The following is an 18923-nucleotide window of genomic DNA, read 5'->3' as shown; positions in this document are numbered from 1 at the left end:
TAATACCCATGCAGTTCCCTACTTGCTTCTCATTGATATGTGCTGAGTTATCTTTGCTATCTAATGAATTGTTGTTGGAGCCAAGCGGAGAGATACATCAGATAATCAAGAGAGGTCAGACACCAGGTGCACCTCTTCACCAGATGAACAATGGGTAATGGTGAGACTGATATTTGAACATAAATTTAGGAAGGACCCAGTTGTGCTGCAGTCTGAAGCAAACAAAGAAATGAATGTATTGCACACATTGTGAGAATGTATTCAAAAAAAGTAATCAACCGGTGTCATGCATAGTATGTGATTCATACCATGACATATACACAACAGCAGTGACAGGGAAGGTAGAAGACACCTGACTGATTCCTATCACCAAGTTACCTTATCATTTTTCATTCATTTCTTAGCTAGTATTTTCACTTTCAAACTTCACTCCTATTTTTTCTATGTATTTCTATTTTGTTCCATGAGATTCTATCTCTTTCTATTTTTCTAGGCACATTTACATAGCCACCAGACTTTTCCTCAAGCCACCAAACATGTTAGTAATCATGTCATGTGACTGGGAAATACTCTGATTTGTAAGGATTCAACTTGACTCATCATATTTGGTCATGATTCGTCATGCTTTGTAAAACTTGCAACTGTATTTGTAATCCACTTTGTCATAAGGCTGATTCAGCACACCTAAGGACTTGGTTTGTAAGCACATTCTTACCAATCCATGTGATAACTCATGCTTTTCATTTTTCATTCTTTGTAATACTATACTTCGTTTTGTATGTACATTAATAAACAAGCTGACTCAACACAAGTTTGTAAGCAGATTCTTACCAATCTATGTGATGAATCATGCTTAGTAAGATGGCCTCCCAAAAGGTATATAAGGAGCCCATTTTCACTCATGCAATTCAAGCTTCCCACTTTAACTCTTTTCTCAAACCGTGTGAGAACCAGTAAGATCTAAGTGCAGGCCATTCAGCAGCCTTGAAGTTTAGAATAAGAAACATATATTCAGGTTATATACTACCTTACAGAAGTTGACTATATAACAAAGTACAGCTACCTAGCTAAAGTCCATCAGCACTATTTTCCTCTCTCTTTTTCAGAAAGGGAGACACGAATCACGAGACAGACTTCATGAATCCATGGGCACACACTTGCCAAAACACATACAAACTTCACACTCAGTATTTCGAGACCATGAGGTTTAAACTAACCAAGGAACAAGAAGGAGAATATTGAAAGACATTCCTCCCAAGAACTCAGCATGTTATCTACCACGAAAACTAGAAAAGTCGTAGACCATGTACTTAGGTTCTGTCTGGAAACGAATTTCACTTGAGAAATTCAAATTGAAATTCACCTTTGGCATCATGTGACTCTACTCCCACGACCTTCAGAATGAGATTGGCACTCATTATCATACTATCATCATATGCATGGACTATATGTCGGATTCTGACCACTCTCGTCGCTCTCTTCACTCTCATCACTCTGGAGACTCCACCGGTGGTGCCACAGAGCCTCAACTGCAATCTGTATCTGGCCGTAAAGAGGCCACTTATTGGAGACTGGAAGAGGAGACTGCCTTCCTTAGATACCTCTATGATAACAGGTCTGGCACAGATGGTGCCACCTTCCCCAAGAGAACCTATACAGAAGCTTCTGCATACCTTGCAAAGCACTTCAAAAACCAGAAGGGTGGGGACAAAACAATTTCAGCCTGCAAGTCAAAGTTTTCAGCTCTCAAGAAGGCTTATCTCGCCGCTCAAGCACTTAAAGTTGGTGGATTGTCATCAAGATTCACATGGACAGGAGTGGGGGGGGGGGGGCAACCATAGATAAGGACACCACTAGCGCTTGGGCTGGATATGTCAAAGTGAGTACTGTGCTCCCCATCACTGCTCTGGATCCTAATCTTTTTTTTCAAGTCAAATCTGAATGCCAGACAATTCAAGAACAAAGGATTCGAACATTTTGAGATCTTTGACTTGCTGACAGTCGGCATAAAAGACAAAGGAATTCACATCTGTCGCCATCAGAAAAAAATCACACCAGCTCTACCGCATCTACTACCAGCATGCCCCCACCTTCCATGATACCTTCCACTAGCACTCACCCTCCTGCAGAACTCCACCTCCGTGAGCTATCTATAGCCACCTGACGAGATTTCTGCAGACATGGGCCATTTTCCTGCATCATCTACTTCCACATATCCCCTGCCACGTCATCACGCATTCCTTCAACAAGCCCACCCTCAGCATTGACAAGTGCCAGCCAGGGCAAGTGCAAGGCCAGCACACTGGGTTCTGATGTCGATGCTCCATCAGGAAAGCGCTCTCGCCCATCGACAAGCCCACACTCAGCATTAACAAGCGCAAGGCCAGCTGCACTGGGTTCTGATGGCGATGCTCCATCGGGAAAGCGCTCTCGCCCACCATCTGCAACTGCCAGAGCCCAGCTGGAGGGTAGTGCAGCAATGACATTGCTTGTTACTGCAATGGAGGCCGTGAGCAAGCATCTTAGTGTACCCCCAGTTCTTGTGGCCCCTGTTGCACCTGCTTCTGACTTTGCGCGTGCCATTCAAGTCATCAGTGATGCCACATACATGTCTGATGACGACAAGTTGGACATGACACAGTTGTTTGTGAGGGACAAAGATCAGGCCATGGTGTTTTTATACTTGAAGGGCGACAATCTGAGGGCCAATTGGGTGAAGAGGAGGCTTGGTGAAACTCGTGCCATGCACATCGATACTGTTGATTAACTTGCTTCATATACTTCTTTCACATACTTGTCAAATGCTATGATACATGCAAACAATTGAATTAATTGTCGAGATACAGAGCGCACACACTAGTAGTATAACTTCAATTAACTGGGTCACCTCGTGCCGCACGCACTGCAAGATAATCTTCCCACATCTCCCTAGCAATCTGATCACAATGATCATCAGCTCTCCGCCTCTCCAAAGTATCTGCTGGGCCATCACCAAGTTCATTCAGCTCACCCCCTCCTCCCTCAGAGTCATATTCCAACAGATCATCAGCTTCTTCATCAAAAATGGCAGGGTCGTATCTGCAAACAAAGTTGTGCAAAGCACAGAGTGCATCGGGGACACGTGCTTGGATGTCCATATGATACTCCGGCGGCACCTGAAGAATGCGCCATTGGTGCTTCATCACTCTAAAGATGCGTTCAATGATGTTGCAAAGAGATGCGTGTCAGTGGTTGAATAACTCCTCTGGGGTCCGCAGCCTAGACATGTGTTAGAAAATAAAGTATTGAAATGAAAAAAAAAAACATTACTGCTGATTGGCCTGATGCCACTCATTCAGGTGGTAACAGACACCACGGTATGGCACTAACAGTGCATCACATGTCCCAAAGCCAGCATCCGCAAGTAGATATCTGCCTGGGGGCAAGGCAAAATCATGGGCGCGCACATCATTCCAGAGTGCACCATCGGCAACAGAGCCATCCCAGCTGCAAAGTGAGTATATAAATAAAAAATCGTGGTCGCACTGCAAAGAGACAGTTTTGGGATAAAAATCCTTTGCGGTTGCACATGGTGGCATGCTGGTTGGCTGAGGCGAAGATCTGGATGTGTGTGCCATCTACGGCACTGATACATTCATCAAAAAGCAAAATCAAGGGTCGTCCAGAATTTTGGAGGATAGGGGAGTCTCAATCGTCGGGTAAGCGGACTTGCGAGGAATAGAATAGGTCGTCCGAGAAAAAGTTAAGCAAGTGCTTAAAGTACCTAGCACAACATAATTCAGTAGGATATTGATATGACTCAGACAAAGGCTGAGTACCCACCTGGCAATGGTATCAGGGGAATGCTGAAATCGCTCACCGAGATGGCGAGTTGAAAGCCCAGTTACACAGGCATACAAAAAAATTGCCAGTTGTTCCTCTACTGATATGCCGTTGCGAGACACTTGGATACCATTTTGTTGCAAAATCTTCACCAGCACTTCAAAGACTTCAAGGTTAACCCCAAGATTGTGGTGGATTCTATCAGGGTGACCTGTCATAAGCTCATAAATCCATGCTTCACCAGTCAAGGCTGATGTGTGGTATGGAATACATGCATTTGTAGATAGGAATAATAATTGGTACAGATACACAACTTATGTAGCAATGCACATGAAGATGAAAGTAAGTCGGCGTCAACGGACATCTGCATGCCATTGCTGTAGTGAGATGTCCATTATGGGTGTTGTACTGAGTCAGTGCGCTGGATGGATATCATATATCCCCTGGTTATCATGATAGCAGAGCATATGCCCAGGTGACTTCCGAAGGTCGTGGGAGCAGAGTCACATGACGCTGAAGGTGAATTTTGATTTGAATTTCTCAAGTGAAATTCGTGTCCAGACAGAACATTAAGGACTGGCAAGAAGTCTTATCCTGTATAGTTGTGTTGTCACTATATATGCATCGTATATAAGACCCTTAAGTAATAAGACACCAGTACAGGGAGTCGGGGATTGGCAGCGAGCCGCTGCTATGATCTAATAAGGTCCAAATTATGTGGGGTTGAGGTGAGTGACACCAGAGACATTGCTGGATTGGCTGGAGGGTAATATGCAGAACATATTTGTAAAGTATTTTACATCTATTGTTCAATGTTGAACCTGAACAAATAACACATAAATGTAAAATTTGTGGTCAAAATTGATTGCCTACCAGATTTATCTCCAAATGCAGAATATATAGACAACAGTATTTAGAATTTGAAAGGAAGCCTTTGTTTTCACACCAGATCCATGCTCATATTGAAATTATGACAATGATATTTTGTATGTGCAGATCCAGTTTGTGTTATTCTGAATTTGTTCGGTGACTGACCAATAAGAAAGCTCCACACCAAATATGTATAGGGTTCATATTTAAAATTTGTAATTAAAATTGATCAGCCACCATATTCATGCTCAAATTCTATATATGACATGTATTTTAGAGCAAAACAGATTTTATTTCAAAGTTTGGATATGAGATGCCATCAGATTTAGGATATTGTCCCCCAATTTGCCTAAATGTCATATCACAAACATATGTAAAATTTGATATCAATACTACTGTGGTACAGATTCTATTACCAATGCAAAATATTTCTGCTGATATGATACCAATCTGTCCCACAGACAGATTCCGTCTTGGCAGTCAAACTATAGGTGTGGGCCATTAGGTCCTAACTGGAGTTTGAAACCTAACCTAACGCGGGCCGGGACGGACCACTCAGTGCAAAGCATCTGGCCTTCAACATCCAGTTCCTCTTATGAGCATCTCATCATACTTCTTTCCCAGGACGTCATGCAGATCATATTCGCATGAAGCCGACAGCACCACCCATCAAGCGAGGGTGTGGAAGACCAAGAGGAAGCAATAATCAACCAGGTGCAGGACATGTTGGCAGGCCACGCAATGATGGACAGCCCCCTCGAAAACAGCATAATGGACACAATGATGCAGAGAGTACTACTCCAGGTGAGAATTGTTTTGTATTGTTCCTCAAGCATCTTGACTAATGAAGAAAATCAGTACCAAACACCTCACATAGCGCCATGCAAACACCGTGCAATGACAAGGTTCAACATTGTGGCAAAGGTGAGTCATAAAATCTATCAACTAATGATGACCTCTCATTCATGCCACCCTGCTTCTCAGAATCCACTCCGACATCATGCAGAGCCCTTGCAATTGATGTGGATTTGGACTCGGAGGTGTTCGAAAACCTTGATCCTCCTGTGAGGGTTCACACCATCCCTCCCACACTTCCAATTGTGCCTTGTTCTGCAGCCTGCAGCGAGGTACCTTTGAAGCAGACAACCCTTGCATTTTGAACAGGCCATGCAGGGTGCCAACCTAGGTGAGTATCTAATGTCTACTAACCGTTATCTCTGGTGCTCTACTATCATGCTAATATTTGCCTCCCAAAGTGTTGGAGGCACCTACTGCCTCAACCATTGTGCGAACACCGCACATTTTGCCCATCAGTACTGATGCCCAAGAACAGCAATCCGAGCCTGCTGCTAGCATTTCGCCTCAAACTTTAACCCACCAGCCACAGGACTTCTCTGAGTCTGGACCAGCCACTACTATACACGAGGCTGATCCACCTGCAGAGTCGGTAGCTATGAGTAGCAGGATGCCTCAGCAGCAGCCGTGGAGGCACAATGCAAATGCACCTGCACTGCCACCATCACCAACAGTTGAGCTGTAGAGTGCAATGGGTCTTATTGATGGTACGTCTTTGCTGTAGCTGCTTCTGTGGTGTCCGTGCTCACACATTATTTGAACTTCAGTTCCTGAGAACCCGTATAGCTCTGATCTCGAAGTGCCTGCCCCTCGTGACGACACTGAAAGTGATCAGGATGAGGAAGCATCCCTGGAAGACAAGTTTTGCCCCATTCCTGATGATGGAGGGGAGGATGAAGACACGGAGCATGGAAGGGGGACTTCGACATCTGGGTCTGTAGGCAGATCTTCATTGAGGTCAACAATACCACTTTGGCTTAGCAAGTCCTATAAAGTTGTAGAGACGATGTTGAAAAAAGAAATCAAGCAGAGTACCTGAACACCAGCCATGCCCAAGTGCTATGAGCAGCAGCGACTCTGGGTTGGGGATGCTTCACCCTTTCTGATTTGCTGACACAACCCAACATTGCCGACGAGCCCTCAATATTCCATCAACCAGCCTTCTTTGTTTGGCTCCCATACTGTTTGCTGGGTGACCGCATTCCCTGCCCTCAATGCAAAGCAAACAACGAGCTGACAAACCAAGGAAAGCCAGTTTTTCTTCAGCGGCTCGGATGGATTGGCAAGCCTCGATGTGTGGTTGATGTATTTCAGAATGTCTTTATCATTGGGTACTGCTATAACTGTGTCCACCCTGGATGCTGCAAGACATATCGAAGCTGGAGCTTCGCAATTCTCAATGTTCTTCCTGCACCAGTGGCCATGCAATTCCCCTTCCAATTGACTTACTGCAGTGGCCTCTCAAATAGCCTTGTTTTGCTTTTGCACTCCTTGATCAGGGCAGGGATAGGACCAGTGCCATTCATGCAGGTGTTGCAGTCATTCCACTACAAAAACTTCGACAATCTTCACCTTCAATACCTGGAGCTCGTGCACGACCAGCTACAAAAGTTGTCCAAAACAGTTTTGGGTTTGCAAGCAAGCATTTGGCTCGTTCAGTGACTGAAATGGCTATGCTGGATTTGTACCAAGTGCAGGATACCTCTGTCACTTTTATGACATGATTATCGAACAGCGATTGATGGAGATGAAACAGTGTATTGCCATGCTCCCAGCGAGAGTGCTCGCAATTGACCATAGCTTGAAGGTGCCTAGTTTTATCATACAGTATCTGCCCTGTCTCTGACATGTATTGAGCGAGCAGATTATCAAACGGCTCGGTAGGGTGGGCAGTGCTCCCTTATTCACTGCACTTCATACATACTGTGGTGAACGAGTACTCTGAGATTTGGTCCATGCTCTTCATGATGACGAAGGGACATGATCAATACATGCCCAATCTGCATGAAATCAGCGAGTCACTGGTGAAGTTTGGACATCCAGAGGTCCAGGCTGTTTTCACCGATAATGTCCGCACAGACAAAATGAACTCGAGCAAGTGTTCCTGTCCCTCTTGAAAGATGTTGTCCCCATCCTCCCACATAGTTCCCTTCCCCTGCTTGAATTTTCTCATGGATCATGGACCATTGTCGAGCTGAGCAACACCCATCAAGTCAATCACCGCTTTGATGTCATCATGAACCACCGAACGATGACAAACCCAAACATTATGGTTGCATTCGACATGGAATGGCTGGTCAATTTGGAGACCAGAATCCACGGTCCAGTTGACTTGATTCAAGTGGCATATCAAAATACTGTCTATCTAATTAAGGTCAGTGGCAAATTTTCCTGTGATGTCTGGTTCCTTACATGTTTGCACACACATCCAGACTGCTCTGTTTCTTGAAAATGGTGTCATCAAGCTCACACACTCCCTCCTCGTGTTTTTGTATTCATCACTATTCAAGAAAGTTGGTGTTTCAGTCAGAGCTGACTTCAAGCGGCTGCAGAATGACTGCGGGATGTATCATGGCACAGCATCAGATGAACCGTTTGCAGGACACGTGGAACTGGGAGCAATGGCTAAGGAGCGTGGTGCTACTGTGAAGAGGACTGTGGAGCTTGCTAAACTTGTTAGAATACTTCTTGGCAGGCACCTACCAAAGGACCCCCAAGTCTGTGTTAGCCCTTGGTGGGCTGATGCAGTGCTCCCCCAGGAGTACATCAATCTATGCTGTGCTCAATGTCTATGCTGTCTTCCCAGGTGCATTTACAGCTTGTGGGAATGGACATTGCTCAGCCTGTTGTGGCCACCACCCCTAGTGGGACTGCAATTGCACTCCTGGCACCTGATGGACAGGAGGTGGCTCACAGGAATTGTGGCCCTCAAACGTCCTCCTGCCCTCAATGGTGTTGACGTGTCACCGAAACGAGTCGTGATGACAGTTTCTAAAGTGCTTGTGCCATCTTTCCTGCTTCCTGCTCACCTACAGAAAGCAAAGCAGGCAAAATCACTCGCATCATTCAGCAGTACTCCATTTTCTATTGTTGCTGATATCCAAAACCTTCACATCTGCCCCTCAACTCACGACGAAGGCTCTGATGGTCCATCATCTGGTTCATGCACAGAAACCCTTGGTGACCACCAGGATCCCGAGTCTGGAGTCTTGGATGCAGGATATATTGTTAGCAGCAGCCCTCTGATGAGCACTCTTGTCCTGAATGAGGATGAGTGTGATTGGTGATTCGGAGACCAGCCCTGATGTTAAGACCGTAGCTCAAGGGTTAACGGATCCGAAGGGCTTGGCCTCAGCTCGTGCGCTGTGCCCCTTACCCAAGTACGTGCCCTTAATTTCAGAATGAAGTCCAGATGGAATCCGACGAAGTCCGAAGGACTTCCAGAGGCTGGCTACTCTAGTAGAGTGCTAGAGGACTTCCAGATGAGTGCGAGAAACTTCCGGAGGAGTTTCATCCACTGTATTAGATCCGAAGGTAAGACTTCCCAAGGTAAGTTCCCTAGATAGAAATACATAAAGGATAGGCTGCAAGGGACAGAGTCCAAAGCAGGATAGGATAGGAGGAGTGGTCCAAAGGACAGGACGTCCGGAGGTCCGAAGGTTAAGACATCCGAAGGGTACGTCGTCCGAAGGTTATGTCGTCCAAAGGTTACGACGTCTGAAGGTTACAATGTCCGAAGGTCCGAAGGTTTATGAGGACCGGATGAGTGAACAGGATTAGGAAAGGAGGGGAAAGGCTACTATGGACAAGGTCCGGAGTAGAAACAAACAGAGGTAGACTACACTATGGTAGAGTCGGATAGATGGGGTTTAGACAGAAGTCTCGGAAAGACAGGAAGTGCCGGAAAGGCATAACTTCGGTCTAGGGAATCAATCCCTAGACTTCAGAACAGAGACATAGGGGGCAAATCCGAAGGTCTGGATTTCCGGCCTAGGGAATCCATCCCTAGGCCTTGATGGAAAGGCAGAACTCAGATGGACCAAAGTCCGAGACAAGAATGAGTGAAGTCTAATGTGGAAGAGCAAAGTCTAAGATGATATTCAAACTAAGGAAACTTTACAGGAGTTGTACAGACCTTTATATACTGGAAGGGATCCGAGAGGATCGGTAAACCGAACACAAATGCTATGTACGAGCATGTGGAAACATATTAGTAAGTATGAACGGAACATAAGTAAATGAACTCGGATATGAACAGAGTACAAGGATCAATAAGCAAGACGGAAACTGAGATAACCGAAGTCTGGAGTCAAGGGGATTACCATAAGGAGATAGACACTGAATTAAGGTTTGGGCTTCGGATATGAGTATAGGTCGGATCCGGAGGTCTAGAGATATCGGATGAAGTGTCTGGATATCAGATGAGCGGATCCGGAGATCTAGGTGAATACGAGACTAGGATATGGATCATGGATATAGACCGGTAGTCTAGGGAAGGTAGAGTCCGAGATGGAATGAGCTCGGATCCGATAGGACCAAGGGTGGATGAAGCAGGCTTAGCTGCGGAGGTCCGAAGGTATTGATATATGGATGTACGAAGGTGTACAGATCCAAACTGATAGTGGACTGGAGGACTGAAGGCATGGATAAGGGTATGGAGTCATGGATAAGGGTATGGAGGTCCGGATGTGCATCCGGAAGGCGTGGGAACATCATCGGACAAAGGTCCGGAATATGGGATATGACACCTGAACAGACTATCAAGGGCTCCTTGCGAGATCCAGCTGCAGAAGTTGCACTTGTGGGGGTCATGGAGCCCTACGTGAATGTTGCAGTAAGGAACGACTCTATCATTCATTCATGTATTCTATACGATAATTTTCATTGCTACAATCAATTCCCGATCGCTCACCACCATGGGCTCAGACGGCCGTTTGCACGAGCACTCAGTGCAGCATTTTTCATACCAGTCGTGGAGGACAAGTCTGCCATGGAAGCAGTACTGAAGGACTTCGGGACAACATACAATGCCTAGCTTTTGTCAAAACCTGAGTGGGTGCTGTCACATGTCCGGTGTCATGTACCTCCACCTGAAATTCTCCTGCCCCGTGTTGCCGATGTCATCAGAACCTATGGTCCAATCAAGGATGCAATGACGGGACAACCACTTTTCAATGACTGTGCTTGGGAAATTGCAAAACACGTCATGGAAAATGTACAGCTTGAATACTACTCAGATCCTGCAGATGTTGACCTTTACTTTGAGATCGGGAAAGATCAGCATGGCCTGATGTTGTATCGCTGTTGCCGTGGCACCAACAGTGTCAAAGGTGGCGTTCACCAGAATCTCATATGGCGCTACACATCATTTAATACATTGCCTCGTCATGCTATTAATGTGCTACTTGACTATGCTGTTTGTCACAATATGATGGTCTGTCATTCATTCATTTAATTCAAAATGCACACTCACATGTACAGTTGCAGGTTGGCAACATGAACTGCACTGGCAAAGCATATGTTGGACACTTTAATATCCCCCTAAAGAATCATATTTCTTGACTGCTGACCTTAACAATGGATGCACTAGTTCCTGAAAGCAGTAACTTTCGGTGTGGTTGGGTGAACAGCAATGACTACGAGCTCGCACACAAGACTTTCAGCATGATCCAGTTTTTGCCCGTGTTTTTCAAACCACTCGGAATGTTGGAGTTCAATGAAGTCTTTGCATGCAAGCAGAACATTTGGCACAAGTTCATTGCAGAGTCCCAGGGCACGCTCGTGGCAATTTTGCCTGGCCACACACACAAGGAACGTGACCTTTTCCAGCTCCTCATCCAGTCGTCCCCATTATTTTCAGATTCCAACCAGCAACCGAACTGGACAGCTCTCGCAGTCGTTTGGGCTGGACATGCTGATGGTCATAATATTTTCTATAAGGTATGGTTTTTGTGTTGTGTTTGCACAATTTGCAATGATGACTTGCTGACATTTGAAAAGCTCCCAGAACACCTCAAGACATACTACAAGACATGGACAGATTTTTGCAATGAGCAAAACACGATTTCGCTCAACACTGAAGCGAGTTGGCGCATTCGTGCTCTCATCTGCTCTGCCCCAACCAATGTCACCATCAAAGCACCCACAGCACTCCCCACAACCCTGCACGACTTGCTGGCAGCCAGCCCATTGACAAAACCAGATGAGTTCAGCCTTGACTGCGCACTCTGTGCCTTCATTATGTACATAGGCACTTCATCACACTTCGTGCTTCTCAACACACTCCATCACACCCTTGGCAGCACTTTTGCCCATTCCCATGGTCTAAGAGACCCAGTTTCCTTGTAGAGCGTAACTAGTCTCTGAGACCTACCCTCTCGTAGGTGTACTAAACCTCTCTGAGACCTACCCTCTTGTGTGAGCACGAGACCTCTGAGGATAATAGAACCTCTCTCATGCCTCTCTGTAGTCTACCCTCCTGTGAGCTCTGTTATCAGTCTTGAAGCTCCTGCTGCTCCTCTTGGCCCTCTGTGGTGCTCCTACTCATACCTCCTAGTAGAGGCTCCTGCATGACCTCCACACACCTCTGCATAGCCTCTTCCACCCTCTTCCGCACCTCTAAGCACCAGCTCTGATATGTACATTGGTGTTTTTTTCAGACTATGTTTAATCCTGTATGTAATAATGCCAACCGTTTCTTCTCCACTTGATGCACCTGACCACTGAACAACATGGCTGTTAATGTAGTTAGCTGAGCACCATTTATATTTGACTGAAATTTGGCTGAAAGAGATCACTCATAAAGTCACAAAATGTGTGTATTATTAGCAGCACCAAAAAGACACAGTGAGTGATGGATTATTGTATGTTGTTATGTCTCGGTCAAGAACAGAGCATGAAGAGCAGGACATAGGCAACACTGATGAAGGGACCACGATAGGCAAGAAGGCAAGTGATTACATCAAGATGGTATGAGGGGAAGGCCAGGCGTTAGACAAGAAAACATACAATAGTTGGTGTGAGGGTGCACTGGACATACGAAAGGGTGGATTGGAGATATGAGAGGACATGGGAGGGTGCACTGGAGGGTGCATTGGGAGTATGAGAGGACACGAGAGGGTGCACTGGAGGGTGCATTGGAGGTACAAGAGGATGCGAGAGGATGTGCCATGATACAAGAGGATGCATCTGAGGATGCAACGGATGTACAAGAGTGGTGCGAGATGATGTGCAGGATACCAATTAGTGTACTAAGAACTTGGGAATGATATAATCACGTACTTAGAGCAAAGCTATTGAAACATACCTGCAAAACTACCAAGCTGACCCAAGAAAAGCAATATGTTGAATAGTGCTCGTGTTGGTGGAGGAAGTATACGAACAAATTGAATGAGCACAGCAGTGGGGGCACAACGTGTGACAGTGCATGTGGAGATATGACTCGGGTGGTAGTGGAGGCACGATGGGCGGTAGTGATAGTACAGTAGATAGCAGTGGGTGTGGCATCGGAATAGCGTCTGGAAGGATTGACAGCATTGGAGGTATCCTGAAGGCCTACATGGGAGTGGCCCTGGAGGCTCGTAAGGAGGTGCTGGAGGCCTGCGAGGGAATGCGAGAGCATGTACTATTATTAGATGGCGGGAGGGTGGGTCTTAGAGACTAGTTTCCCATAACATAGAAACTGGGTCTCTTAGACCCTTTATAGGCACCGAGAAGTGCTGCCTGAGGTGCTCCATCATGCTTAAGCGCACTTTCGCATTTGCTGTGTGCGCACTTGGCACGCACGTGCTTGAGTGCGCTTCAGAGGCGCTCAGGTGTACACATAATAGCAGAGAGGTTAGGGATTTCTTAAGCGAGCCTCATGGTATCTTAGCGAGCTCGTTCCTATCATATAATGGACCCTTGTCGTGTATTTTTCCCTCAGTCATTCTCTCATCCTTCCTTTGGATAGTGGCTGAGGTATGCACTTACTGTCATTAATGTTTACTTTATATCTGGCTATGTAGTAGTGCAGTATACACTGCTTTTACTTAGGTGAATAAAGTCGTTCTCTCATCCTTCCTTTGGATAGCGGCTGAGTGCAGTACATACCGCTTTTAGTTAGTTTTATCACCCATGTGTTGACATCAATGAGGTCAACTCATGGCAGATTGGCAAGCTACTTGCTGACCATGCCCTGCAGTGGTCAGCAGTCCACTATCTTTATGCTGACACTATGCACGTGCATCCCTCAGTTGCAGGATCATCACGCGAGCGCAAACGGAAGGCAGACAACCACCCTACTACAACAGGAAGTTCAGAAGGTGTTAATGGACCTGGCAAGCGCACAAACAAGCCATGAAAGTGCCGCAACTGTCAAGTACTCAGTGTGCAGGAAGATGGGCTGTCAATAAATGCACATTACCTCTCGAACCAGTATGTTTTGTGATGAGTCTTCACACATTGTTTCATGTTGATTCATTTTCGACTTAGGGCATTCAATAAATGACTTGGTTAGATTGCTTCACTGCTCTCATTTAGCTTTCACCATTGTAGCTATTGCGAACCAGCATCTTTTTATCATAGCGATGGTTTAACGTTTCGTGTGTCTAAGGAATGTTTTCCCTCTCCTCCCTCTCCTTATTTAATTTAATTAATTTTAATTAATATTCTGTCAATACCCACACCTATAGTTTGACTGCCTCCATCTAGCCTCAGGTGTGATATTGTAGTAGATGCAAAATTGGATATACATTTGGCAACTAGCCATAGGCCACTGGCTAGCCACCAGATATACCTGCCCACCTGTGACTGCCACGTAACCCTTGTAATTAGAGGTGGATGTTGGTTGCCTGGGCGCCTCTAAGTACAGGTAGATACAGCAATATAGCGCTTGGATGGATAATTGCTGGGTATTTAGCGTGGGTACTTAGCAAAAATCAACAGTAGTCGGTACTAATTAGGCACTAGGTACCTCGGCAATGTCCCGGCATGCTATTAATATCATTCCCACTGGCAATGTGACGTTCCTGGCCCTGACGATGTTCGGCAAGTCCTGTAAACCTTCGGCCTCGCTGTCTACCACAGTGAGCTCACATATCAGCCCTTCCCTTCACCGTTTCGCGTCAGATTTTTTACACAATGTCATGGTAAGCATAATGTATACAATTCTATTGAAATATATGTCACAAATGCCTTGGAACCCCTCCTAAGGACATGCTCTCCCTCCCCCTCCCAAACATGCCAAAGTACAAATGAATCAGTCCGCGGGACACTTGCAAAACATCATGTAGGGCTTGTGCAGCCGCTTCTACCGCTTCAGAATCTTCCTCTTCCTCCTCCAGTTCATCCTGAACCTCTAGGACATCTGTATGAGATGGAATAGTGAGTGATTGAGTGATGTTATCGTGCATGTGGATGTGAGCTGGAATGACAATCTGCGCTGTGCTGGTGCTATCCCCAGGAGACAATTTGGAGCTTTCTCCAGGGACCACACAACCGCTGAATCCGGGGAGTTCAGCAATCTGTGCCAGATGCTGCAAAAGGTGGCCATTGGCCCTACCGCGTATCAGACGTCAAGCACCAATCTGATAAGCAAGTGCAGGTTCTGAGAGCAGCATTTGTGCTTCACAAGCACATAAGTAGTGGTCCTCATCTCGAATGTACGTTACAAGATGTCGAATCTTGACGTTGACACGAAGTATCTCCTCCTTGGCACGACACATCTTGAAGTACAGGTCCATTGCTTGTCGAGCAGCTGGTGTCACCCATGGATGCTCTGACACATCTTCCCGAGCGTCTTGCAGTAGGTCAAAGTTGGCCAGGAACGCGTATTCAATTACCTTGTCCCATTTAAGAGTTCGACGAGGTGGAGTGAGTGCAAGTGCTGCTGTATTATACTGGTGTGAAAGAGTAATAGTGACTAGGCTGGTTAGAAACTAGTGCTACTTATCCAAATAGGCGCGAGTGTAGTATTCGACCCAAGAGGACTGCTATTGAAGCAACTCCCTTCTAATATGCAAGGGTAGCAATAGTGTGAAGGACTAATAACCTATAGCGACCTAAGACCAAAAACTGATGAGTAGCGCTGTAGCAATCAGTGACTAGCGACAAGTGAGTTCCGACAGAGAAACGTGTGTTATAAGTGAGTAGCGCTATGCAAGTTGTTTTATGCGATAGTGCTATGCGACGTCCGACTAGCGACAGCGAGAAGAGATCAAAGGAAGCAAAAGTGAGGAATAAGGTAAGACAGTGCAAGTGAAATGCCTGATAGCGACTAGATTATAGCTCAACTACCAATAGCGATCCTGACGTTGTGAAAGTCAAACTTAAGAGGGAACTTTAGTGACACACACTTAAAACAAGTCAAGTGACACGTGATCAGAGAGATTGGCAAGAGCGGAATCGATTGCACCAAGACTAGGATATAGCGACTAAAGTGACTCCAACACCAGCAAAGGTCCAGGGAAGGGAAGTACTGTACTGTATGTGCGACGGGTCATTTTATCATACTGCATAAGAGTTCGGAATTGCGTAGGCGAGTATAGTAGCAACACTGGCGAGGGCACGATGTAGCAACAGGTAATAAAACATGCAGCGCTGCGGAACACGAGGATACATGTAATAAGACCTGCAACTGATGAGTAGCGACATTTAAGGAAAAATAACGCACCAGCGGAGGTAGGTGGACATAGGCAGGACATGGGAGGACGGAATACCTAGGTGTTGGACTGGGTAGTGCGCTATGGGAGAAAAGTGGTTCCAAAGCAGATAGCTTGGGAGTTGAATAGTGCTGGTGACTAGCGCCTTACTCTTTTCCTCTAGGCAAGGCAAAATATGCCTATGACACTCATATGCGCCTAGCGCTGGTATGATTGTCACACCAGTCGAGAGCTGTGTGAATGGCTGCAGAGCGAGTCTGCAACGCATTTGCGATGTGCTTTCGCAATTTGTAGCCTGGATGAAGGGACCGTCAGGTAAAGAAGCCACAGTTAAGTAGAATAACAGTCACCTGTACCAGAGTGATTCATTTTTGTCAACTCAAAGATGCGAGCGACAACTAATCCTTCTAAAGTATCGAGAGCACGTTGGTATCTTCTTTTAGCAACCAACCGTCCAGCATTTTGCCACTCAAAATCTTCAGGGACCCACCGCTGCACGATGTCAAGTTTGTTCTCAAGTTCTTGCACAGTTGCTAGATCCTTTTTGAAGAGTTCAAGGGTATGTCTGCAGGCCGTCTCCATTCTGTGAGTTGCGGCAGCGTCTGTCGTGCCAAACAAAGTGCTTGATGGTGTTGCAGATGCCCAGATAGATCTTGCGCTGTCAAGGTTATTCCTGGCCCCAAGAAAATGTTAGTACCCGTAGAGTCAGTGAAAGAAAGACTTACTGGCTAGCAGCGAGGTTCACTAACTTCTGCCAATACTCCATCTGCAACGTCTAGTGCTCTGGCTCACTGCGCAGGCCATGCAGGTAATCCCTTTCTTCTTGCAACCACCATTCAAACACAGACTCGTCCGGGATATGGATGTCTTGCATGAGCTTCTTGAGGTTGATCTCACTGTCTGAGAGAATGTCCAGCGCCTGCTTGTAGTTATTATATAGAAAGTTTCCTAAGGTCGAATCAGACTGTTGCATTTGAACTAAGTCACGAAAAAACTTACCAAGACTGGGATAGACTTCATACTCATCATTATGCTCAAAATACACTGCGATGAGCTGCTGACGGTGAAACACACTGGCATAACAAAGTGTTGATGCTAGAGCGTTGGATTTCGAGAAGGTGCATTCACAAGTTTCGAGGTCCTCAAGTCCAAGACCAGATATGTATGTTGCGAGATGATACAACTGGCAGAGGCATTTGTGTGCGTGTCCATGGAAGGCTCCAACCAAACAAGTATGATTAAGAGAGTGAGCGAGCGGACCTAATACGCTATTGTCAAGGGTGGTTTTAAATTGACATCCAATATCATACCTGCTGCCCAGATCTGTGCCGAAGGCATCAAGCAGCTTGGCGACAATGGAAAGCGGATGCTTAGCACTGTAATGAAAATGTCAGTACAAATTTGAAAGATACGAAGTCCGACTTACAGTTCACCACTTTGGACCATGTCGGCGATCAGCAAACAAAAACCATGACGACAGACAGCAAGGAAAATGCCTGTTTCATCATAAACCCCCCATGATCTCTTCATCTTCTCATCGACCATATTCTTCCATCGCCCAGCGCACAGGTTCTCCTCGTCAGAATGCTCTACCTGTAGATAGTTGTCAATGTACATAATTTCTGAAAATGAAAGCATGGTCTTACTGAATACTCCTCACTTTGGGCTGGACTTGTGTACATATTAACATACTCCCGAGAAAGATAACGATTGTTGCACACCCGTTGTGTAGTAGGAAGTTCTATTGATGGCCCCAAATAATCCCCATCAGCGCCTATCAGTCATCGCGAGACCCTCTTGAGTGAGTTGTTGCCATCCATGGCATAGAGCAGGCGGAAAGTCATTGTAGGCTCATTTTGCAACTCATATGTGCAGCAGGGGCAAGCGTTCCTCAAACGCCAGTCAGGAGAATTGCGATGGATCACGGTATTGATGAGAGAGTCCACACGAGTCCGCAATTGCAGATAGAGGTCAAATGATATCGAAACTTGGCGTGGCAAGTACCTATGAAAGACAGTCTTGAGTGAAAAGTGAGCGATGCCAATATAACATGCAAAACAGACTTACACCATGCAAGTCACAAATGGACTTCACAAATGCTTGAATAGAAAAGTGAGGGTTCCACAACCAAGCCACACGGTACAGTTCCAAAGCATCTATAGAAATAGTGACAGATGGTGATATTGGGGAGCAAGGGATGATGCCATGGCGGACAAGAGCAGATGTGACAAAGTGGTCGGTTGAAGCGATAGTTACCGAGACCTTCTCAGCGTCTAAATTATATGTTAGCCAATGGATGCAATCCGGAAATGAAACTTACAATAAATATCAACAACTTGAACATCCCAAGAGCCTGAGTTAGAATCCACATGCAACCAGTGAGTCCTATAAACCTCTAAGAAGCTTCTAAGCCTGTGCTGAGCATGCTCGTTATTCCATTTAAGGTAGGCATCAGTAAGTCCAAACATTTGTTGATCAAAGGCATCAACACAGCACTTAATGTGATCCCTGCAAGTCTGGTGATCCACGCAGCATTTTTGTTTGCTTGCAGATTTTCTATCAATGCAAGGTTAGTGAATATGTTAGCCTTCAAACAGGAGACTTACGATGTCCAAAAGTCCCCGTATACCTCTCTTGCAAGATCCTCAAACTCACCTCCCGCATGGCTGATCTCAATTGTGTGAGTGCCATCCAATATATTGCCGAAGTCCGCGTTGTCATCGTCATCATCCATGT

General features: G+C 45.8%; 5 protein-coding genes across 5 annotated transcripts; 4 read left to right on the top strand and 1 right to left on the bottom strand.

The window, feature by feature from the left end:
* Positions 1–1448: 1448 nt before the first annotated feature.
* On the top strand, positions 1449–2767 carry DFJ58DRAFT_722561 (uncharacterized protein; the record flags this gene model as incomplete). The annotated part of the gene is made up of 2 exons (XM_041384901.1): positions 1449–1781; positions 2282–2767. The coding sequence occupies 2 exons, from the start codon at positions 1449–1451 to the stop codon at positions 2765–2767; spliced, it is 819 nt and encodes a 272-aa protein (XP_041249353.1).
* A 2572-nt stretch (positions 2768–5339) lies between these two features.
* DFJ58DRAFT_837127 (uncharacterized protein) lies at positions 5340–8834 on the top strand (the record flags this gene model as incomplete). The annotated part of the gene is made up of 12 exons (XM_041392342.1): positions 5340–5496; positions 5551–5616; positions 5677–5819; positions 5857–5878; positions 5949–6139; positions 6233–6254; positions 6315–6480; positions 7047–7177; positions 7432–7645; positions 7693–7921; positions 7980–8281; positions 8354–8834. 12 exons carry the CDS (start codon positions 5340–5342, stop codon positions 8832–8834), a joined length of 2124 nt encoding a protein of 707 aa, XP_041249352.1.
* A 2290-nt stretch (positions 8835–11124) lies between these two features.
* On the top strand, positions 11125–11895 carry DFJ58DRAFT_722558 (uncharacterized protein; the record flags this gene model as incomplete). Its single annotated transcript, XM_041384900.1, has 2 exons — positions 11125–11487; positions 11548–11895. 2 exons carry the CDS (start codon positions 11125–11127, stop codon positions 11893–11895), a joined length of 711 nt encoding a protein of 236 aa, XP_041249351.1.
* A 464-nt stretch (positions 11896–12359) lies between these two features.
* On the top strand, positions 12360–13888 carry DFJ58DRAFT_837125 (uncharacterized protein; the record flags this gene model as incomplete). Its single annotated transcript, XM_041392341.1, has 6 exons — positions 12360–12393; positions 12440–12499; positions 12592–12763; positions 13000–13192; positions 13619–13646; positions 13782–13888. The coding sequence occupies 6 exons, from the start codon at positions 12360–12362 to the stop codon at positions 13886–13888; spliced, it is 594 nt and encodes a 197-aa protein (XP_041249350.1).
* Positions 13889–15101: 1213 nt separating this feature from the next.
* DFJ58DRAFT_713769 (uncharacterized protein) lies at positions 15102–18921 on the bottom strand (the record flags this gene model as incomplete). Its single annotated transcript, XM_041383947.1, has 9 exons — positions 15102–15412; positions 16408–16482; positions 16538–16789; positions 16980–17135; positions 17187–17563; positions 17614–17780; positions 17981–18205; positions 18255–18460; positions 18843–18921. The coding sequence occupies 9 exons, from the start codon at positions 18919–18921 to the stop codon at positions 15102–15104; spliced, it is 1848 nt and encodes a 615-aa protein (XP_041249349.1).
* Positions 18922–18923: the final 2 nt, after the last annotated feature.

Source organism: Suillus subalutaceus, assembly GCF_016647625.1.
Source record: "Suillus subalutaceus strain FC151 chromosome Unknown DFJ58scaffold_8, whole genome shotgun sequence".
Classification (NCBI taxonomy): Eukaryota; Fungi; Basidiomycota; class Agaricomycetes; order Boletales; family Suillaceae; genus Suillus; species Suillus subalutaceus.
The sequence above is the reverse complement of the archived record's forward strand: the minus strand, read 5'-3'. Positions and strand labels throughout refer to the sequence as shown.